At 41.7% G+C, this 24207-nt stretch overlaps 1 protein-coding gene across 2 annotated transcripts in view; it reads left to right on the top strand.

The window, feature by feature from the left end:
• The window catches only part of GLG1 (golgi glycoprotein 1), a 68535-nt gene that overhangs the window by 23232 nt on the left and 21096 nt on the right, over nt 1-24207 (top strand). For both annotated transcript variants that reach the window (XM_028739330.2, XM_077931809.1), the window contains exons 2-10: nt 15-47; nt 2361-2447; nt 9145-9360; nt 9876-10079; nt 10732-10803; nt 11625-11808; nt 18784-18998; nt 22879-23000; nt 23402-23503. In XM_028739330.2, the coding sequence (XP_028595163.2) occupies nt 15-47; nt 2361-2447; nt 9145-9360; nt 9876-10079; nt 10732-10803; nt 11625-11808; nt 18784-18998; nt 22879-23000; nt 23402-23503 (1235 nt within the window). The remainder of the gene's footprint in view (nt 1-14; nt 48-2360; nt 2448-9144; nt 9361-9875; nt 10080-10731; nt 10804-11624; nt 11809-18783; nt 18999-22878; nt 23001-23401; nt 23504-24207) is intronic.

The following is a 24207-nucleotide window of genomic DNA, read 5'->3' as shown; positions in this document are numbered from 1 at the left end:
CTTTCTTTTTCCAGCCGGACAATGAAATCTCATCAGACTGCAACCACGTAAGTGTGCTTTTTTTCTGTAGGGCTGGCACTTGCTTCTTTATTGATTCAGTGATTTATATTCTGACTTTTTCAAGGTGGCTTAGAATAAATATAACACTTAAAAAAAAAAACCTTAAAAGAGCAGCACCTCACAACTTATAATTAGACCAGTAGAAAGCCATATGCCAAAGAGAAAATACAGTTTAAAATCCTAATAAAACCAGATATTTAAAGCCCTTTTAAAGAAAACAGGGAGGGAGCTGTGAGTGGCATTTACTATTACTTTGCAACATTTGCTTCTGGCAAATTGCTTCTTTCAGGGATCCTAGGCCAACTCCTTTTAAGTAGTAAAGGCTCCTGTTTGTTTATTTCTCTGTGATCTATATAGACAATTTAGATTTTTTTGTGACCATCTTGATAGGAACATAAGTATAAATCCAGTCAAGTAGGATAGTATGATGTTTGGGCTTACGTATGCACAGAAGAATGCCTTAATTAAAATTATACTATTCAGTGGCACCCCAGCTTGTTAAACTGGTGCTGATATTACAATCTTTTTGGTGCAAAGTTAAGATTTCCTTTTTTGCCCAGGCATTTAAAAGTGACTTCATCTGTCTGAGGTCTCATTTTTGCATTTTATCTGCTGCCCTTTTAGTTTTTATTTTAGAGTGGATCATATTTCCCTGTTGTTGTATTTTAATATTGTTATACATTACCCTTTAGATGAAGGATGGTTAACTTAAAAAATAAATAAAGTAAAAAGTGGACTGGAGGACATTCTGTTAATAGGATGACTCTTTCAATGAGTTGGGTAGACAGGGCATTTTAAGTCCCTTCCTTCCTATTCCACTCATCTACCTGAAACAGCTATTCACCGACACATACAGTATCTCTACCTATATCTATATCCCTATATCTATATCCCTATGCTTACCAAGGTCTGTTTTTCGTTTTGGACAATGAGGCACATCAGAGATGGTGGCAGCTTTATGATACATGGTTTATTTACACATATATACAATCTTAGCCTAGATGGAGGGAGTTCAGAGCATTCACATCCCAAGACAGTCCTGTTCCTTCCATTACTGCAGCCTTGAATTCAAAGAGCTCCCAAACATTGTGTCTGACCCTTTCTGCATCATAAAACAGACTGTCATCCTTTTTTTTTTTTTTAATTTCCCCCCAAGCTTGTAAAACAGACACCTTTTTCCTGTTCACTTCTAACAGGCAAATTGTAATCCTAAACCAAAACTATTGGTCTTTTGTCTTACTAATGATCCCCTCCTGTTTGTGGCTGGCACAGCTTTTGCTTTGCTGATGGCCAATCTTGATGGGTCATGACTGTCTTTGTTTCTTAAAGATGATTCCTTGATCAGGATAAAATCAAGTTTAGCATGTATTTTTTACACTGCTAAATTCAGTGTCAGGCACCATCTGTTAATTCTTCAAATACAGTGGTGCCTCGCAAGACGAAAAGAATCCGTTCCGCGATTCTCTTCGTCTAGCGGTTTTTTCGTCTTGCGAAGCAACCCCATTAGCGGCTTAGCGGATTAGCGGCTATTAAAGGCTTAGCTGCTAAAAGGCTATTAGCAGCTTAGCGGCTTAGAAAAAAGGGGGGGGAAGCGGGGGGAAATGGCAAGACTCGCAAGACATTTTCGTCTTGCGAAGCAAGCCCATAGGGAAATTCGTCTTGCGAAGCAACTCAAAAACGGAAAACCCTTTCGTCTAGTGGATTTTCCATCTTGCGAGGCATTCGTCTTGCGGGGCACAACTGTATTGGTTGAATTCTAACATTCTAGCCTATAACAATCAAAATACGCATACACACACAAACTGAGGGGTACAGATAGGTAATTTAACTTTCTCTGCAGTGGAATGCTCTCATGGCATGGCATGGAGAAGACTGATTGGCCATGGGTGCTGTCATAAGCACAGAAGCCCAAGCTCCACTAATTATGGCTCTGTTTGTTTTGAGATTCTTCATGATTATGAGCCATAGAAGTAAGCTCTCGTTTGATTATTTTTTTTTTAAATGAGATTTACACACCACATGCTTCCCTAAGTTCTGTATTCACCATATGTCAGAGCATCAGTATATTAATGTATTTCTGAGAATCACATGAAAACTGCTGTGCAGGAAATGAGTTGGTTGGCTTGTGTTCACATAGATTTAAATTTTAACCTACACAAAGCAGCCTCAAAACCACAATAAAGATATCATTAGATGAGGCTAAGTTTGTTTTAAGTCTGAACCGTGATCTATTCAGTATCCTGGATCATGAAAGATTCCTGCAGTTGAAAAATAACAGTATTGTGTTTCTTCCCTCCCAGCTGTTGTGGAACTACAAGTTGAACCTGACTACAGATCCAAAATTTGAATCAGTGGCTAGAGAGGTTTGCAAGTCTACCATATCAGAGGTAAGACTGAGGAAGATTATGTGGTGGGCAGTAATCTTAATTTTATTTCTAAATAAAGAATTGAAGTCTTGTTGAAATGAATATATCAAAAGGGTTTTTAATAGAGAATTATTAATATGTTTTAAATACCACATAACAGAACAGCGGCAAGCCGTGGGGTCTTTCTTTCTGTACTTTTCTAAGGCTATTTTAATTGATGGAAAGGGTGGAACATGTTAACAGGCCACTAACTTTTACTGTAGATCTAGACCATCTTGTACTTGCTAGCAAGAAAGGTACACTAGAGAAATATATTCCGGAAGAGTAACAGGTGATGTCTGTGGATCAAAGTACCAACTTGGTGTGCCAACAGCTCTCCTGAGAGTTTCAGAATTTAGGAAAATGTCTAGAATTGTTCATTCATCCTCTGAAAACTCTTGCTATAAAATGTAGTCTCTAAGGTGGTGTTATAACTTTGTTGCTGTGCTCATAAATTCTAAAGTTAAAAAAAGTAATACTATGTTTACTTGAAGAGCTTCAGTCATTCACAGTTTCATAATTGTTTGTATAATTGCTGGAAGTGTTTTCCTTCAGGTCATTAGCGCACTGATGCATTTTCCAGTAAAACACTTTTCTGAATATTGCTCCATTGAGGCAGTTTTCCGAGCACTATTTTTCTGAGGGCTACTCGTAGCTTTCCTTCTCTCCTGATTCAAGGTGGTGATGGCAAGACTTGGAAATCTTCATACATAGCCATATTTAAAGGAAAAAATAAATCTGGAGGGATATTGCTTCCCAGTGAGGCTTTGTCACTTGTACCTAGTGTAGGACCTTTTGGCTAGGTTGAGAGGAGTGGAATTTGGAATGTAGCATAAATCTGTGAAGGGTTCATTTCCAAAGTCAAGGGTTGAAACAAATTGACTAGATATAATTGGGATATTCCAGTTGTGTAGTGGTTGGGACCCTGCATCAGTGACAAATAAAAGAAGCGCTTCTGCAGGTATTTGTGATTTGCTCTAGATAGTTATTTCAAGGTTAAGTTGAGAAGGTTGTTCTATTTGACAAGCAGTTCATCCTAGTGCTGCCTCCCCTTATACTCTTTCCTTTTGTGTGCCATACCATAAATTCAGCTTTAGGTCGACAGTACTTTAAAAACAACAAAACAACAACAGGCAGCATTGTGTTGACGGCAAATGCAGTTAGATTTCTTAAATATTAAAGGTAAAGGTACCCCTGCCTGTACGGGCCAGTCTTGACAGACTCTAGGGTTGTGCGCTCATCTCACTCTAGAGGCCGGGAGCCAGCGCTGTCCTCAGACACTTCCGGGTCACGTGGCCAGCGTGACGAAGCTGCTCTGGCGAACCGGCACCAGAGCAGCACATGGAAACGCCGTTTACCTTCCCGCTATAAAGCGGTACCTATTTATCTACGTTCGGTCCCAGCTCCTGCCAACCTAGCAGTTCGAAAGCACCTCCGGGTGCAAGTAGATAAATAGGGACCACTTACCAGCGGGAAGGTAAACGGCGTTCCGTGTGCTGCGCTGGCTCGCCAGATGCAGCTTGTCACGCTGGCCACGTGACCCGGAAGTGTCTGTGGACAGCGCTGGCTCCCGGCCTATAGAGTGAGATGAGCGCACAACCCTAGAGTCTGGCAAGACTGGCCCGTAAGGGCAGGGGTACCTTTACCTTTACCTATTTATCTACTTGCACTTAAGGGTGTTTTCGAACTGCTAGGTGGGCAGGAGCTGGGACCGAACGACGGGAGCTCACCCTGCCGCGGGGATTCGAACCGCCGACCATGCGATCGGCAAGTCCTAGGCGCTGAGGTTTTACCCACAGCGCCACCCGCGTCCCTTTCTTAAATATTAGGCAAGCACTAAAAAGTGGCTATGCTCCATATTGGCTTTGCTGCCCCCTTTTTAGCTATCTTGAGAGAGATGTCTCCATGGTTGTAAAGTACAGAAGCAGCCCTTTCTCTTTCCCAAAATCTTTCCCCTTGAACTTATGCACCTTGGATAGGACCAAATACACATGAGTTCTGTTGCTATTAAATAATGAAGTGGTAAATAAAATTAAATGGCTCAAACATAAAACTTCAGAATCAGCAAATAAACCAGGCAAAATGCTAGCATGGTTACTTAAAAAGAAACAAAAAGACAAAACAATAAGCAGTATAATAGATAAAGGAGAAATTACAAATGACCCTGAAAAAAATAAAAAAAGTTTTGTAAATTACTATAAAAATTTATACAAAGCAGAAAACATTGAGGAAACTAAAATAGAAAAATTTCTCATAAACAACAGATTGCCAAAAATAACTGAGGAAGAATGGAAATACTTAAATGCCCCTATTGATATTAGCGAAATAAAAGAAGGAATTGCGACCTCCAAAATCAGAAAAGCTCCCGGTCCTGATGGAATTTCCATAATGTAGTATAAGAAACTGGAAGAAATAACATTACCAGTCTTCGAAAAAATAATGAACAAAATTCTAGAAGGAGGGCAAGTACCAGAATTGTGGCAAAAGGCCTTAATTACATTAATACCGGAAAATGGATCCAATTTAGATGAAATAAAGAATTACAGACCAATTTCACTTTTAAATTCAGATTATAAATTGTTTACCAAAATTCTTGCTAGATTCAAAAAGATCTTGGTAATAATAATTAATAAAGATCAATCAGATTTTTTACTGGGAAGACAAATATACAGCAACATAAGATTGATAGTAGATACAATAGGATACCTAGAAATGAGACCAGATAAAATGGCAGCCCTGATCTTAGTTGATGCCGAGAAGGCCTTCAACAACGTGTCGTGGGATTTTATGAAAAAACCACCTCTGGAAATGATGAGCCTAGGTGAGAAAATAAGTAGCGATATAAAAGCAATTTATAATTTCCAAAAAGCAAGATTGATTATAAATGGCGAAACATCAGAAGCCTTTAGTATCTCTAAGGGAACAGGACAGGGCTGCCCTTTATCACCCCTCCTATATATCACAGTCCTAGAAGTATATTTAAAAGCAATAAGAGAAGATTCTAGGATAGAAGGAATTAAACTTAGGCAAAGAACTTATAAGGTTAGGGTTTTGCAGACAACCTAATAATCACAATGGAAAACCCACTAGTGATTATTTGAGCAACATTGGAAAAAATGAACAACTATTAGGATTCAAAATTAATGCAGTGGTACCTTGGTTTGCATATGTCTTGGTTTGCATACGTTTTGGATTACAAACACATCCAACCTGGAAGTGTATGTCCCAGTTTGCAAGCTTTTTTTGGATTACAACCCATATTTTTTGGATTATGAACAAATTTTTTTTGGAGGCCCCATTGGCAAAAGCGCGCCTTGGGTTACAACCTGTTTGGGTTTACAAACAGACCACCAGAATGGATTATGGTTGTAAACCAAAGTACCACTGTAATAAGAAAACAAAACTCATGGTGAAAAATCTAGATATACGAGAAAGAGCAGATTTAGAAGCAGAGACAGGATTTAAAGTAACAAATAGAGCAAAATATTTAGGAATTTGGATTACTATGAAAAATACTAATTTATATAAAGATAATTATGTAAAGGTATGGAAAGAAATTAAAAAAGATTTAGAGATCTGGAGGAAATTAAAACTTACTGTGGGGAAGAATATCTTCAATCAAAATGGTCATCTTACCAAGAATGCTGTTCCTTTTTCAATCCATTCCGATCCTCAATGGCCTCAACTGCTTTAAAGAATGGCACAGATTCTTGGCTAAATAAATAAATTTGTACCCTGCCCATCTGGCTGGATTTCCCCAGCTGCTCTGGGCGGCTTCCAACAAAGATTAAAAATACATTAAAATGTCACACATTAAAAACTTCCCTAAACAGGGCTGCCTTCAGATGTCTTCTAAATTATCTTTTTGACATCTGATGGGAGGGGGTTCCACAGGGTGGGCGCCACTACCGAGAAGGCCCTCTGCCTGGTTCCCTGTAGCTTTGCTTCTTGCAGTGAGGGAACCGCCAGAAGGCCCTCGGTGCTGGACCTCAGTGGCCGGGCAGAACGATGGGGGTGGAGACGCTCCTTCAGGTATACTGGGCCGAGGCCATTTAGGGCTTTAAAGGTCAACACCAACACTTTGATTTGTGCTCGGAAACGTGCTGGGAGCCAATGTAGGTCTTTCAAGACCGGTGTTATGTGGTCTTGGTGGCCGCCCCCAGTCACCAGTCTAGGTACCGCATTCTGGATTAGTTGTAGTTTCTGGGTCACCTTCAAAGGTAGCCCCACGTAGAGCGCATTGCAGTAGTCCAAGCGGGAGATAACTAGAGCATGCACTACTCTGGTGAGACAGTACCACCAACTGAATGCAATTTTCGAAAAAGATTAAAAAAATCCAATGGATATGATAATAAAATATCAGATTAGATAAAGAATTGATCAGAAATGATGAAAAACATCTGTCCAGAATATATAAATTATTATTATTAAATTGGCACTTAAAGGATGAAGAAGTTAAAGAGGTTATGGTTAAGTGGGCCCAAGATTTCGTTTTTCAGTTGAATTAGAAAAATGGGAAAATTTATGGAAAAGAACATAAAGTTTACAGCATGTTACACAAGAAAATATTTTTTTAAAAAAATGATGTACAGATGGTATCTCACACCCTTGAAATTGACTAACATATATAAAAATACTAGTGGAAAGTGTTGGATGTGCAATCACAAAGAAGGGAACTTTCTCCATATGTGGTGGATGTGCCCTAAAATAAAATAAAAATTGGCACAGTATTTACGATGAACTAAAGAAAATGCTAAGATTTACTTTCCCAAAGAAACCAGGAATGTTTTTCTTGAGCCTAATAACAACAGACATCACAAAAGATAATAAAGGAATATATTTGTATGCAGTTACTGAGCCAGAATAGTAATTGCTAAACATTGGAAAAGTACTATAATACCAACGAAAGAAGAATGGATTTTGAAATTATCAGAATACCTCGAACTGGCTAAACTTACAGGTCTAATAAGAAACTATTCAAATAAGAGAATAAGGAGAGAGTGGGAAGTCTTTATAAATTATATGAAGAGAACTGATTCCCAGAATTATACTTGGCTTAGCTTAGAATAAAAATCTCATAGGTAATAAAAATGTTTCTCCAAAATTTAATCATTACACATAACCAGTGATATGAAAAGAATGAACCACATGGAGTTAGCTGGAAGTCATCTTTTTTCCTAACCCTATTTCTTTTTAGCTTCTTTCTTGAAGTGAATATTTTCTTTTTCTTAGGATAATATAGTGTCTATATTCTTGTCTGTAGTTTTTGTTATCATCACTGTATTTATGTGGGTTTTTTTGCTTTGTATGTTTCTGGTTTGGTATTACATGTTTGTTTTATTTAATGTTTATTTGTATGACGCATAAGTGTACATAAAGTATTATAAAAAGAGAGAGGGGGGGGGGAGCAATGTCTCAGTGCTCAGATTCCAAGCATAGTGACCTAGCTTTTTTCAGACCTAGTTGCATTCTGTAAACAGGTGACCAGTGGGGATGGTCTTGAAATTTATTTGCTTTAAAAAAAAAATCCTATGTTGCCTATTTCTCCAAAGAAACTCAAACATAATCTCATCCGCTCAAATTAATGTTAACAATATTCAACCTGTTTAACTAGTTCCAGCAGCATAAGAGTAACATTGAGCTGAGCCAGCAACAAATGAATATTACCCAAAGTTCTTCTTGTCGTGTGTGGCTTTTTCTACTCACATTTGCAATGAAAGGAACTCAGTGCTTTTAAGGATTTTCTCCAAAATTTTGGGATGGGTGGGAACTGTCAGTAGATTGTCACAGTAGGATGGGGAAATCCCAACCCAGATTGTCATTCAGCCAGAAGCTTACTGAATTACCTTGGCCAGTCACATGGTCTAGTTCTGAGCTACCTCATAAAGTTGCTGTGAAGATCAAAAGAGGGAACTGTCTTAAGCTTCCTGGAGGAAAGAAAGGACATAAATGTAATAAATTTGATGGATTGTGTAAACTTGACTTAAAGGTTGATCCTCTGAAAAAGTACACAGTACCTCAGTCCCTGCTCTATTTAAGACCATGCTCAGAATATTGGTTTTCAATACCAGCCCTGAGCAGCTTTTCTTCATTTCACATCTAGTTGTCTTTATCATGCTGATATTTCAAAGGAGAATACTGCAGACTGCACTTCATTCTCTGATTTAAAAAGCCTTGCGTAATTACCCCTCATACATGTGAGATTGCAGGAATGCTGCTATGTCACTTGCAGCTATTTCTGAATGTGGAAGATCGACTTTTATTATTGGATTAAGCTACTACAGCCATGTGGTTACAGTGGCTACCAGAAGATTAAATTCAAAACCGCTTTCAAGTGACTGAATGACACAGGCCCTGGCTACATTTGAGACTGACTCCTGACTGCCCTTGAGCACCATATTTTGTATGTAGAGTCTAACAATGACATCTTAAGTTATTGAGTGATTACAGCTTGCTTTCATGGTACTTTTAGTGTGGAGCTTGCAAAATTTATGTTCATTTTTGCTTTGAGGGTGAGGTGTGAGGTTCTCCTTTTCCATCCCCTTTTCTGAAAATTGGTGTCATTGTTTTTATATAATCTCTCTATATTGAGAAACACCCTGAGTAGGCAGTAAATAAAATGATCTGCAAATGCCAGATGAAATACAGGCTTCTTTTTATCATGGGTCTTTCTGGACAGATCAAAGAGTGTGCTGATGAGCCTGTTGGGAAAGGTTACTTGGTGTCCTGCTTGGTAGATCACAGAGGAAACATCACTGAATACCAGTGTCACCAGTACATCACCAAAATGACAGCCATAATTTTCAGTGATTACCGCCTGATCTGTGGCTTCATGGATGACTGCAGAAGTGATATTAACATCCTGAAGTGTGGCAGCATTCGTCTTGGAGAAAAGGTAATTCTGCTACAAAGTGATTCCATGTCCATTAAATTGGAGGTGGGAGGGAAGAGGATATTGTCTCATTAGAATCAATGCTGCTCCGAAGAAGCCAGTTGAAGTGTGACCACGTTCTATGGTCAGCATTTTAAATTACTATCCTATCTCCCTGTGATTTTATACCAGTGCTAGGCAGAAGGAATGTTTCTTGTGCGAGTGAATGTGGGCTGTCCTCTGGAAGGGGCACACCCTGGGAAAGTGCTTTTAGCCTTTGGTACATTGAGGGTGCCTTCAAATTTAGGTCAACTGCATGCTCTTTCAGGCTCAGGTATTTCATTGAGATACAGTGGTGTTTTCAGCTGCAGACTTTCTTGGGATGGGTGGAGGACAGAGATTCAGGACTACAGATGTACTGAACTGAACCATGTTCTTTCAATGTAAGACATGCTTCTGTAGGCTCCTAATGCAACATGCAGAAAAGAGCTAGATGGAAGTGTGTCTTGCTGCTGCTTAGCTTCTTTCTCTTCTTTCAGGATGTCCATTCTCAAGGAGAGGTGGTGGCCTGCCTGGAGAAAGGACTGGTAAAGGAGGCAGAAGAGATTGAGCCACGAATAAAGGTCTCAGACTTGTGCAAAAAGGCTATTCTCCGTGTAGCTGAGCTCTCCTCTGATGATTTCCACTTGGATCGGCACTTATATTTTGCCTGCCGGGATGACCGGGAACGCTTCTGTGAGAACGTAAGTTGTTGCTTGACATCGTCCTTCCTGTTGGACTAGCATCCATCTCCCCACCCTTTCCCCTCTCGCCTTGTCATTCAGTAAATGCTCCTACATGTAACAAATTAAAGAATACAAGAACAGATCTCTCAAAGGTGCACTACAGATAATATGGGCAATATATTGAACTCATTTCAGAAATATACATGGAAGTGTTAGTCATGAGCATGCACAACATAGATAAATGACAGAGGACTTGTAAATCACAAAATGTTGGCCTATGATAAAATGTAGCCAGTGTGATGTAGAGAATGGAATGCTGAAGTTGGGCTGAAGAGACGTGCATATGTGGAGAAGACCCATGGAAAGTAATGGGTCCATTACTTTCAGCTGGTCTGCTCTGAATAAAACTTGGTGGGATACAAAACCTGGGTTTTAATAGCCACTTAGCTATCACTCTCATTGAGTAGCCTTAAACAAATAATTTTGCCTAACCTATTTCATGGTTTTGTTAGGGTAACATGGGGGATAATTGCATGTACCTTTGCTTTGAGGCCCTTGAAGAAAAAGGAGGCTATGAATGTGTTAAGTTTTTTAGAATTATGGATACCAGGATCCTCCTAATACGTTTCCATATGACGTTCATGACCAATATTGTTGCTTTGTTTCACAGACTCAGGCTGGGGAAGGCAGGGTGTACAAGTGTCTCTTTAACCACAAGTTTGAAGACTCTATGAGTGAAAAGGTATGTGCCTCTTTCACCTGGCCATTCCACTATCCTTCTTGACCCCAAAGCTCCTGCTTCTTGGTAGCCTCATTTATTTACAGCATGCAATGTATAAGAAACAAATTAAAACACAATATGGCGTGTTATCTGAGGGTTGGTCTGCTCCTGCCCCATCAGGGTGTGGTGGGTGGAAGAGCGCATGGAATCCTGTGTATAGGCTCAGAGCTATGTTTTTAAAGGCAGCTGTAACTCTGTCTGTGACCTGTTGATGAACTTCCCATCTCTCAGTTACAGAGTTGCCTTGTGTGGTAGCAGTTAAATTGCATCAATAAGAATTAGCATCTCTGAGGAGGGAGAGCTTCTTTGTTACCTTCTCTAAAGGCATGTGCGTTTTTCTTTGAGATATGTTGTTACATTCCTGAGAGACAGCGTTTTGAGTAAAGTGCAAACAAAGCATTTTATTGATCATTATTCCAGGTGTAATGCCCCATTGCTTCCTCAACGCTTTGAGCAGTATATGAGCAATAAATAGCAAATTGAAATGACAAGCTATGCTTGTGGTTGAAATGCTTTAAGAACTCTGCACTTTTGCTCCCCACGATTATTTCCCTTCCTCCTGCTGTAGGTTGCCTTGGATTTTCTAGAAATAGTGATGCATTTGAAACTAGCAGCAATGTATTCTATTTCTAGCAGTGGCTTGTTCTGAAAATTCAAGGCCAGCGGATTTTCTGTTCTACTCCTTTTGTCCAGTGTGAGCCAAATTACCTCTGGGTGACAAAAGAATGCTGCCTTGATGTTCCCTTGATCAGTAGCACAAGATATCTGATTGTTTTCCTCAGTGTCGGGATGCATTGACAACGAGGCAAAAGCTGATTGCACAAGATTACAAAGTCAGTTACTCATTGGCAAAGTCCTGCAAAAGTGATTTAAAGAAGTACCACTGTAATGTAGAGAACCTTCCTCGTTCCCGAGAGGCCCGACTATCCTACCTGCTAATGTGTTTAGAATCTGCTGTGCATAGAGGTAAGATATATTTTTTCCTTATTCCTCCAATTGCTTATATCTGATAAATAATTTGTGAAATGAAAAGTTGTGTAATGTGAGATTTTCAGGGCTTTATTGAAAGAAAATGGACATGGCAAAAGAATGTTTTTGGAGAATGTCTTTGGGCATTAGGATTCTGCTACTTATCCATTACTCCATAGTTCTGCATCCCTTGTGCAACACCTTCTCTGTCTGTCCTTGCTTCCCTCTCCATACTGCAACTGTCCTCCCCCTGAGCCTTGACACTTGATGTTTCAGCTTGCCACCTTTGCTTCTTTGCATGAGGCGGGTTCTAGGTCAGACAGTTAAGTGAAGCATGTTAAGGGGTTAGCCTGTCTTATGTCAGCAGACCATTCACAGTTGCCCAGGAGAAAGAAATTCTAGCTGTTCTGTTGTATTCTCTATCTTGCCGTTTCATAATACAGCATGGGCTTAGTTTTCATGGAGAGCGATGACAGCTGTGACTGCTGTTGTAGGTGGGGGCTCACTTGATGGCATGCTCCCCTGTGAAAATAAATTCCTATACCTAGAAAATGAGTGTGCCACGGTTAGAATTCTTCTTTCAGACGTGTCAGTTTTCCTTTCTGCAGAGAACGTTTCATATGGAGGATCATTCATCATGTGAACCCCATCTGCAGTCTGAAGTGGCACAGCCCAAGCACAGATTTACCATAGCCATCAGAACTACTAGGCCTTACCCAGATTCTAATCAGAATGCTACACTTACATGATTAATCCCATCTCTCTGGAGAGCAACAGAGCAAGTCAGCTTTCTTTGATGTGTTCCTAGCATGCATTTCTTCTAGGTTAGAAGAAAACAACAGTAGCCACTGAGGGCATGCTTAGCCCTTACACTATCAGGCCAGTCTTAAACGATTCCGCTTCAATACTTTTGGCACCTGCAAAAGTTTTGGGGTATTCAAATGCTTACTTTCCAGTCAGTGCATGTCCTGGAACTTTTGCTGAATCCCAGAACTTTTCATACCAAAAATCTTGTTGGTGGGGTTTGTTTTTGTACTGGGATTGTTGTGCTATAGCTCCTCCAGACAGCAATAATGTGGCATTGCAGAACAACTAATAAAGCAGAATAAATCCACCACTAAAGCATCTTTATGGTGCCAAGAACATGCTGCAGAATTCACTGACAAAAAAACACGTGTCCATAATACCAGACCATTGATCCAGCTAGTTCACTATTATCTGCACAACAGCTGGCTCCCCAGGGTTCTTAGTGACACCAGTCTATTAAATGTAACTTGTTAGCATTTTCAGAAGGACAGACGTCTAAACTATAAAAGCTATAGCTATTATATAACACCAAAGTTACATTTGAATCTAATTGATTTACACCTGAGCCAACATATACATTATTTAGGCTGTAACAGACTGACTCCCTTTGGTGCAGAGGTGGATATTCTTTTTATTGTTCAGGGCCAAGTGTAGTGGCAGGTGCTCCATTCCAGTAGGTGTGGCTGGAGCCAATGATGGTTGGGGCCATTCACAAAAACATAGACACACTCCATGGGAAAGACAAACACAGGGAGAGTTTACACTCCTTCCATGTGCCATCATCTTCATCACAATCATGCTCTTCCCAGCTTGCCAAGCAATTGTGTTGGTAATAAGGGGCAGAGGGAATGTGATTTACATGGAGAAGACATTGTGTTGGCTTGTGGGGGCATGAACTTGGGGAGGCAGCAATTTGAGGAAGGGAGTGAAATGGAATGTGGCTGTATGGAAAACTCTGAGGGCTCTGGGTTTGCTGACGTGCTTTGAAAACTGTTTCTGTCTGTAGTGTCAAGCGTAGCTTAGTGCATTCCACTGTTGTCCTCTAGAAGGTCAGGCAGATCTGAATGTGAGAATGGCAGAACAGGCTCCTTTTCCAAAGCACATGGCCATGTCTTCAAACTGTTCTGCGCTGAATAGCCCTTAGCCAAGGGAGAAGCCATCTCATGCCTTTGGGCATTCTCTGAATGGGTAATATTGTGGACAACCTACTTGCTAAGTTACTTCTCTGCTGTGACGGACCAAACTCAAGACTTTACACCAGGGAGCTTTTGAGCAATTCACTAAAGAAGTTAACGTTAATGTTTGTAGTCTTTATTCTTTCCAAGGAAAAGTAAATGTTAGTATCTTTCTGCTTGACATAGCTGAGGAGAAGTGTGGGACTCCCCTTGAGTTCCCCCCTGGCTTGATGGTTTGGCATTGAGATTCCATTCAAATCGGTCAGGTGGCCTTGGGGGAATATCCAGTAAAGCTGGGTGTTTTTCTCTAGCTGTGGTTCACTTTCTGCAAACTCAGCATGTTGCATTTGGCAGTGTGTGATCTTGATAGTCTCTGTTTTCAGGTTATGGTGTTCTTTCCCTCCACCTGCAGAGCTCTAAAAGCATTATTAAACACAGGGGTGGGCAACCTTTTTTAAAAAAATCATCAAGTCCTGCATTTCCTCATAAATAATATGTTGGAAGCCGCATGCAGGTGGAGTGGATGATCAGCAGAGGCAAAGACAACATGTTCTGGACTGCTAATCCAGAGTAAAGACTGCCCTTGCTTCAATTTTGTCATAGCTACTGCAGATTAGAATCCTATCAGGTCTTTTCAGAAAAAAGCCCCACTGAGTTTGATGGAGATACTCATTTATACAGCTTTCCCCCTTAAACCATGCAACCAGGAAAAAAGCTGTGTGTGTGTGCGCGCGCGCGCGCACGCACACACACACACAATATCAGTTTATCAAATAGAATCCTGCACCTTTCATTTGTATTGAAACTACATAAAAAGAAAAGGAAACACCTTTTTAAGAGCCAGGGAAAGGAAGGAGGAAATGAACCAGAAGGAAGGCAACAACTCTGATCAAATGAAAGAGTAGGACAGCTTCAGGAGAAATTGGGGGCTGCATAAAATGGCCCTCAGACAGATGGTTGCTCACCAGTGAATAGATGGATAGGCAACTAGTGGTCCAGAAGGACCTGTTTTTTCTACCTGCTGTGGTTTGTTAAACCTACTCCTAAGGCATCTTTCTCTAAATCAGAACGGTTATTATCCATTTATGAAGTAGTCTAGAAATGTGTGGCAGCATTCTTTTATATATGCAGGGCAGGCTTAAAAGGCAGTAGGTGCCACCACCAGCACCCTGCTAGTCCTGAGATAGAAAATATTTGTGTTGAGTGTCAATTTTTTCTGACTTCTCTGCTGAAGAAAGTCAAAATCAATATAATCAAGATACGGTACTCAGAAATGAGGTACTTATCCATTACTCCATAGTTCTGCATCCCTTGTGCAACACCTTCTCTGTCTGTCCTTGCTTCCCTCTCCATACTGCAACTGTCCTCCCCCTGAGCCTTGACACTTGATGTTTCAGCTTGCCACCTTTGCTTCTTTGCATGAGGCGGGTTCTAGGTCAGACAGTTAAGTGAAGCATGTTAAGGGGTTAGCCTGTCTTATGTCAGCAGACCATTCACAGTTGCCCAGGAGAAAGAAATTCTAGCTGTTCTGTTGTATTCTCTATCTTGCCGTTTCATAATACAGCATGGGCTTAGTTTTCATGGAGAGCGATGACAGCTGTGACTGCTGTTGTAGGTGGGGGCTCACTTGATGGCATGCTCCCCTGTGAAAATAAATTCCTATACCTAGAAAATGAGTGTGCCACGGTTAGAATTCTTCTTTCAGACGTGTCAGTTTTCCTTTCTGCAGAGAACGTTTCATATGGAGGATCATTCATCATGTGAACCCCATCTGCAGTCTGAAGTGGCACAGCCCAAGCACAGATTTACCATAGCCATCAGAACTACTAGGCCTTACCCAGATTCTAATCAGAATGCTACACTTACATGATTAATCCCATCTCTCTGGAGAGCAACAGAGCAAGTCAGCTTTCTTTGATGTGTTCCTAGCATGCATTTCTTCTAGGTTAGAAGAAAACAACAGTAGCCACTGAGGGCATGCTTAGCCCTTACACTATCAGGCCAGTCTTAAACGATTCCGCTTCAATACTTTTGGCACCTGCAAAAGTTTTGGGGTATTCAAATGCTTACTTTCCAGTCAGTGCATGTCCTGGAACTTTTGCTGAATCCCAGAACTTTTCATACCAAAAATCTTGTTGGTGGGGTTTGTTTTTGTACTGGGATTGTTGTGCTATAGCTCCTCCAGACAGCAATAATGTGGCATTGCAGAACAACTAATAAAGCAGAATAAATCCACCACTAAAGCATCTTTATGGTGCCAAGAACATGCTGCAGAATTCACTGACAAAAAAACACGTGTCCATAATACCAGACCATTGATCCAGCTAGTTCACTATTATCTGCACAACAGCTGGCTCCCCAGGGTTCTTAGTGACACCAGTCTATTAAATGTAACTTGTTAGCATTTTCAGAAGGACAGACGTCTAAACTATAAAAGCTATAGCTATTATATAACACCAAAGTTACATTTGAATCTAATTGATTTACACCTGAGCCAACATATACATTATTTAGGCTGTAACAGACTGACTCCCTTTGGTGCAGAGGTGGATATTCTTTTTATTGTTCAGGGCCAAGTGTAGTGGCAGGTGCTCCATTCCAGTAGGTGTGGCTGGAGCCAATGATGGTTGGGGCCATTCACAAAAACATAGACACACTCCATGGGAAAGACAAACACAGGGAGAGTTTACACTCCTTCCATGTGCCATCATCTTCATCACAATCATGCTCTTCCCAGCTTGCCAAGCAATTGTGTTGGTAATAAGGGGCAGAGGGAATGTGATTTACATGGAGAAGACATTGTGTTGGCTTGTGGGGGCATGAACTTGGGGAGGCAGCAATTTGAGGAAGGGAGTGAAATGGAATGTGGCTGTATGGAAAACTCTGAGGGCTCTGGGTTTGCTGACGTGCTTTGAAAACTGTTTCTGTCTGTAGTGTCAAGCGTAGCTTAGTGCATTCCACTGTTGTCCTCTAGAAGGTCAGGCAGATCTGAATGTGAGAATGGCAGAACAGGCTCCTTTTCCAAAGCACATGGCCATGTCTTCAAACTGTTCTGCGCTGAATAGCCCTTAGCCAAGGGAGAAGCCATCTCATGCCTTTGGGCATTCTCTGAATGGGTAATATTGTGGACAACCTACTTGCTAAGTTACTTCTCTGCTGTGACGGACCAAACTCAAGACTTTACACCAGGGAGCTTTTGAGCAATTCACTAAAGAAGTTAACGTTAATGTTTGTAGTCTTTATTCTTTCCAAGGAAAAGTAAATGTTAGTATCTTTCTGCTTGACATAGCTGAGGAGAAGTGTGGGACTCCCCTTGAGTTCCCCCCTGGCTTGATGGTTTGGCATTGAGATTCCATTCAAATCGGTCAGGTGGCCTTGGGGGAATATCCAGTAAAGCTGGGTGTTTTTCTCTAGCTGTGGTTCACTTTCTGCAAACTCAGCATGTTGCATTTGGCAGTGTGTGATCTTGATAGTCTCTGTTTTCAGGTTATGGTGTTCTTTCCCTCCACCTGCAGAGCTCTAAAAGCATTATTAAACACAGGGGTGGGCAACCTTTTTTAAAAAAATCATCAAGTCCTGCATTTCCTCATAAATAATATGTTGGAAGCCGCATGCAGGTGGAGTGGATGATCAGCAGAGGCAAAGACAACATGTTCTGGACTGCTAATCCAGAGTAAAGACTGCCCTTGCTTCAATTTTGTCATAGCTACTGCAGATTAGAATCCTATCAGGTCTTTTCAGAAAAAAGCCCCACTGAGTTTGATGGAGATACTCATTTATACAGCTTTCCCCCTTAAACCATGCAACCAGGAAAAAAGCTGTGTGTGTGTGCGCGCGCGCGCGCACGCACACACACACACAATATCAGTTTATCAAATAGAATCCTGCACCTTTCATTTGTATTGAAACTACATAAAAAGAAAAGGAAACACCTTTTTAAGAGCCAGGGAAAGGAAGGAGGAAATGAACCAGAAGGAAGGCAACAACTCTGATCAAATGAAAGAGTAGGACAGCTTCAGGAGAAATTGGGGGCTGCATAAAATGGCCCTCAGACAGATGGTTGCTCACCAGTGAATAGATGGATAGGCAACTAGTGGTCCAGAAGGACCTGTTTTTTCTACCTGCTGTGGTTTGTTAAACCTACTCCTAAGGCATCTTTCTCTAAATCAGAACGGTTATTATCCATTTATGAAGTAGTCTAGAAATGTGTGGCAGCATTCTTTTATATATGCAGGGCAGGCTTAAAAGGCAGTAGGTGCCACCACCAGCACCCTGCTAGTCCTGAGATAGAAAATATTTGTGTTGAGTGTCAATTTTTTCTGACTTCTCTGCTGAAGAAAGTCAAAATCAATATAATCAAGATACGGTACTCAGAAATGAGAATATTTTCTCTTTGTATCTTTTGCTACTGACTAAAGGAAGGATGACAAGCTACACACATCACTGAAGACCTATCATTGATCCCTGGAAGTCTTGTTCAGCTCCTTTTCTCTCCCTGGCCTTCCCCTTCACTGCTTTGGCAATTTATTCCATTGCTGCTCACATGCTTCAAGCACAGTGTATCCAATAGATTAAAACTGGTGTTCTTGTAAAGGATATTGTGCACATGTGCACAGAGGAGGCACAGTCCTGATTGCTATGCACACTCCAGTGCAACCTGGTGTTTTCTCTGATTGCCTGTGAAGAAATAGAATACAACCCTGTGATAAGGAGAGGCTGCAAAATAGCTCTGAAATGGCAGAGCTAATGGCAGTAGTGCTTGTGGCTCTTTAGGGATTCCAGCTGCCTGGCACTATCTTCCTTCCCAGTTAGCTCTGGATTTCTGCATAGAATTTGTTTTCTTGGTGTGGCATTTGATGTAATCTTTAAAAGCAGAATGGTACTGGTCACACTGATGGGGCTGCATTGCACATGTGGCATGTACCTTGACTATGTTCAGTGTCCCTTGGGCTGATGTCTTATAACCTGTATCTACTACGGTGTGCCTTAGGTCGGCAAGTGAGCAGTGAATGCCAGGGAGAAATGTTGGACTACCGGCGCATGTTGATGGAAGATTTTTCACTGAGCCCAGAGATCATCCTCGGTTGCCGCAGTGAGATTGAGCACCACTGCTCAGGACTGCATCGGAAGGGCCGCACCCTGCATTGCCTGATGAAAGTTGTGCGAGGAGAGAAGGGGAACTTGGGAGTCAGCTGCCAGCAATCGGTAAGGTTGTCAGGGGGAGCCTTTTCATGACGGTCTCAACCCCCACATCTGAAATCTTGTTCATTTTTGCCCCAGCTGGTTTTAATGTTTTGAACCAGAGCCAATAAGTCAGGCTCTGGTTCAAAACATTAAATCTCCGGCATCACTCGGAGAATCCAAAGTTTCAGCTTGGGTCTCCTAATTAAATGCTTCTCAGAGCACTTGGCTGCCATATATGTGTTCCCCATCCAAAGCGATGCTTCTCAAGGTTTCATGGAGGAGTTTTTCAGTGGCCAGTGGCCGTAACAGCCACAGGGAACTTTGGTGTTAAAAGTAGCCCTACCTCATGAGTACCAGATGCTAGGAATAAACATGTGCAGGCCATAGTCAACAGCTTTTAGAAGCCTATGGGTTGTGACTGTTGGAAACAGAGTGCATGACTACATCAGCAGCCACCTTGTGGCTTTTGGTGCTCTGGGCTAAAATTCACACCAGCCTCAGCCATTATGGCCATGTAGATGGCACCTGTAGTCCAAAATATCTAGAATGCACCAGGTTGGAGAGGTCTCTTCTAGATGGTCCTTGGTCTGACCCAGCAAAGTAATACTTCTGTTTTGAATACCTGAATCATTTCCCTGGGAGAACAGAATGTCTGGCAATGGACTCTACGTTACTGGGAGCAGAAGAATTTGCTTGTGTGTCCTGCCCACTATTTTAGCTTTTGTGGGCTGATGCTGAAGTAAGACCTGAGTTGGGATGCAGGTGGGAGCTGCAGGGAGGCTTTGCCCTCAAAGCCCCAACATCCATTTAGGGGAATCCCAATGAAACAGTTGGCTAGAGCTGATTAAAAAGCTCTATCAACTACTTGTAAAAAGGCTTTTCGGGTAGCTTCAGGCTATTAAACTCAGAAGCTGTTATGTTATTCCAGGCTAACCCACCTTCTTTGTAAAGTAGCCAAGAGGAATGTAATGGGCATAACATATTAATTCAAGCAAAGCTTTTGACCTAATCCCATGTGACTTCTTAAGTTCTTCAGGGGGAAACGTGAACTGGAACAACTTAGTGTAAGGAGTTGGATACGCATGGTGATAGAAGAAAATTGGATTGAACTAGGAGACCAGTGACTATTTCTCTCCAGCTCTTAGGCTTCTCATAATATATGCACAATTCATTTTGCATGCATTGGAAGTGTTGTATGCATTTGGGAGGAATTTGGAGTAGCTTCATATTAATTACTTTCCCTAAAACAAATCTAAGTGTAAAAGAAGAAAAGCCTTTATCTTGTAACATGTGATGGTCAGAACATATTTGCATTCTTCTGAAAATATACTGCTGAGGCAGACAAGAATGAACGGTGGCTGCTCAGTCCCTATCCCATTGCATAAAAACAGATTCACTCCTTCCCTTCCATGGGCACCAGTCACTGCATAGAGGCAAAACTTGTGTGTTGAATAGTAAGATTCTAGCCCTTATTGTTGTAGATGAAAAACTGAAGATGCAGAGTCAGTGTGTACTTAAAACTAAGAAACCAGAAGGAGATTGGGACAAAGTGGCCGATTCCACTAGTTTAGCCTGGGCTCCCCAATGCAGCACCTGTGGATACCAACTTTTAATTTTTTTAATGATGTTTCTGGCTGGTGTGTGTAGGGGGCCTACTTATTGTCTTATTCGGTGGGGTATAGGTGATTTGCTTGTTGGGTTTTTTGAGTGGGGATGTTTCTGAGTATTGCTAGCTTTTCTTTGATGGAATGGGTACTTTTGTTGCCTATGACAATACTTTAAAAGGTGCCTCTGGGCCCGTAAACATTGGGACCTTTGTATAGACATAGGACTTTTTTACTTGGCCCTGTTCTCTGCTTCACTTCATGGCTTCTGATAATCCATCCCATGCCTTACTTGCCAATGCTGCCGATCTTTCTCCTCAAAATCTCATTTTTCCTCTGAATGATTTATTCAGGTTTCACTGTTGGGTAGCAATTTTGAAGTAGTATTGTGCAGGAGCTATGTTCACCCTCCTAGCACATCCTTGTTTTTATGTAATTGGTGTCCTAATCTTGACTGCTGCCAATAGCAAATGCACTGAAAAGCTTGACAGCCTTATAGTTTGGAGGCTGGGGGAGCCCAAGCACATGATTAATGACATTGACACTCTCACCCCCCCCAAAAACCCCCCTTTCCTTTTTCTCAATGCTGATCCCAGCATAGCTCACTGATGATTGCCTGAGACAAAATCAGAAAGCCCAGCAGGCCATGTGCTTGCTTGTTCTTTTATATTGGAGATGGCTTGGTGTGATTGTCAGGCTAGATTCCAGGGATCTTCCACCTCAAATGATGAGAGCAGGATAATTGTTTCCCAGGCAGGAACAGATTGTTAGAACATGGCTATTTCCCCCAGGCAGCTTAGCCTCAATTCAGCATTATGACTGCTTTGATGTGTATACTTACACAGTGAAGTTGGGGCCTTGATGCTACTAAACACTCCTCTAGACTTGACACCACTTTACTTGATAGGCTTTGAGGGGGCATTGCAACACGTGCTGGTGGGGAAAGGCTAAAGTACCGTTGTACTGTTGTGTGATGCAACCTGGCAGTTTGGCTTCTTGGAAAGAGCTTTGCTTGCAGAGAAATGGGAAGTGCCCCGATATCTGCAAATGCTGCCCTGTGGTTCTGTCAAGGGGAGCAAAAAGAAGCAAAAAGGCTCTGTGCTCTGTGATGGCTCCATGGCCACATGAATAAATGGCTTTGCCCCATGCCCCCCCCCCCCCAGCATTTCACTAGATTCAGTTGAGGTTAAGATCAGTGATGTAAACGGATTCCTAAATTTGAAATTGGCTTAATTCCTAGGCTACGGGCTCCACTAGGAAACAATCAGTGCAGAAATCTGCCCATTCTCTGCTCCTCCAACTTTGTAGAGCTTAATTTCCAAGAGTGAGTGTTACATGTTGAAGGAATTCTTAAGCTCCATTGGCTTTTTCTCAGGCCTTTATGGTGAGATGCCATTTAGTTCTGCTGCTTTCTGCTGCTGCTGCTTTAGCAAAATAACCAAAAGAACCTGTGTTGCATAAGTCTACCTGCGCTGCTCAAGTCATGCTTCAGTGGAGTCTGAATCGTTGAAAGACCACTTCTCTGCTAGTATACCTTTATGAGCATGATGCTCAACTCAGTCTCAACAGTTGCCTCTTCACCGCCCACCCACCACAAATAAAAGCACTAGGCACATGTTCCTAGCCCCAGGCTGTCCTTTGTTACATCAGGCCCCTGTGCCATTTTCTCAGGAAGGCCCCTGTTGCTCATGTACATGACAGAGGTTCTGGGTTTGGGAGATTAGATCCTCCTGCTCCTGCTGCTCTCTTGGCTCTCCTCCCCTTCAGTTTCAGTAGCAAGAAGGCCTGGTGATGTGGCTGGCTGCACAATTCAGCTCTGTGTACTGTCATTTGGATACTGAAAATAGAACAGGGAAGTCCCCAGAGTTGCAAAATGTGTGGATTGCCCCATGCTGCAGGGATGACCTGACACCTTGGCTTTCTCAGTCATGCCTGCAGTTTCTGGATGCAGATGAGGTGACAGCAACATAAAAACTCTGGTTCTGGCTGAGTCATACACAAGGGAGAATGCTCTTCCATTTGGCACATCTTAGCTGTTTGCCATTAACTGGTCTTGGTCTTGGAAGATAAATCATTTGTTCAAAGGCTGCTTTTCCTTGGCAAACGGTTAGCCCTTTTTGTGTGGGAGGGAGCAGTTCACATCCATGGGAATGTTTGAAAGATGTTCTCCACTTCAGGAGCTGGTACTGAAATGAGATGGGAAGGGGGCAGAATCTCTTGAGGTTAGCTTTGCAGTTCTGCCAGCAACAGAAGCCAGGAAACCAACTCTTCCCCCCCTCTTCTCTTTCCTCCTCCAGCTTCAAACTCTAATCCAGGAGGCAGACCCTGGTGCTGATTACCGCATTGACAGAGCATTGAACGAAGCCTGCGAATCAGTGATACAAACAGCCTGCAAGCACATCCGTGCTGGAGACCCCATGTAAGTGATGGAGATCCCCTGCTTTTGCTACAGTTTACTGCTGTTTTAGCTTGGGCTGAAAGAAGCCTGTTAAACCTGGGGGAAGAGATGGACTCAGATTGTCTCTTACATAAAGAGAGATGTTGACTTGGGGTGAAAGGGTTTCTTGTGGGCATACAGGCAGACTTTTATTATGCAACAGCTTCTCATCACCCTTACAAATGCAAGCTGTGGGAAAGTACAGGCCAAAGGTAGACCACTATGGAGAAGCACATGTGCTTTAAAGCATACAGTTACTCAGCTCCCCCATTCTACAAATACCTCCTTCCCCTCCCACCAGTGAGAGGCTCGTTGTTGCAATGTCTGGTATGAAGGCTCCTGAAGATTGCATATATCAATATAACATGACTTTCTTTCCTTAGGATTCTCTCTTGCCTTATGGAGCATTTGTATACAGAGAAGATGGTGGAAGATTGTGAGCACAGGCTCCTGGAGCTCCAGTACTTCATCTCACGGGACTGGAAGTGAGTGCTGGGCATGGGGACTCTCAGTTCTGTTGCAGGACTTTCTAGCAGCAGCAGTTGGGTCAAAAAGGTCTTGTACTGCGGGGCCATGGGTGGCTTTAATTCTCTAGTCACTAGCTAGAGGTTCAGAAAGAGTTCTTTTCATTCACAACTTGGAGAACTTGATGTTTATACACAACCGTTATTCCCCAAATTTCTGTCAATGCCTGCTATAGGAGGGGGAGACAAATTAAAGTAGAGGTTCTGGCCTGGGCATTACCTTCAAGAGCTGCCTCATATTGAATGTGCACCACAGGATAATGCCCTCTCACCCCAAATTTCAGCCTCCGCCTAGCTATAGAGGGTGTCTCAGTGTAAGCATTGTGTCAAAAGTAAAGTTTCCTGTACTTATGTATTATTAATAGTGTTTTATGAACTGTCAGCTCATTAAGAAAAAATTGTGGTGATGTACAACACCATCAAGTTATAATTATGTTTAAACATCATACAATTATAAAAACATGAAATACAGAACAAATGGCTTAATGCTAACTGACATTCTCTAAACACACTTAAGGCCTTTCTGATTACAGTAGGAACAGTGTTCTAAAGTACTGGTGCCACTATGCTTTTTAATTTTTTTAGTTTGCATAGAAACCAAATGAAAGTATGATAACTGTTGGATAGTTAGAAGGGCTTCTCCAGCTGATCACAGTTAGCTGGCT

Source organism: Podarcis muralis, chromosome 7 (genome assembly GCF_964188315.1).
Source record: "Podarcis muralis chromosome 7, rPodMur119.hap1.1, whole genome shotgun sequence".
Lineage (NCBI taxonomy): Eukaryota > Metazoa > Chordata > Lepidosauria > Squamata > Lacertidae > Podarcis > Podarcis muralis.
This window is presented reverse-complemented; position numbering and strand designations above follow the sequence as displayed.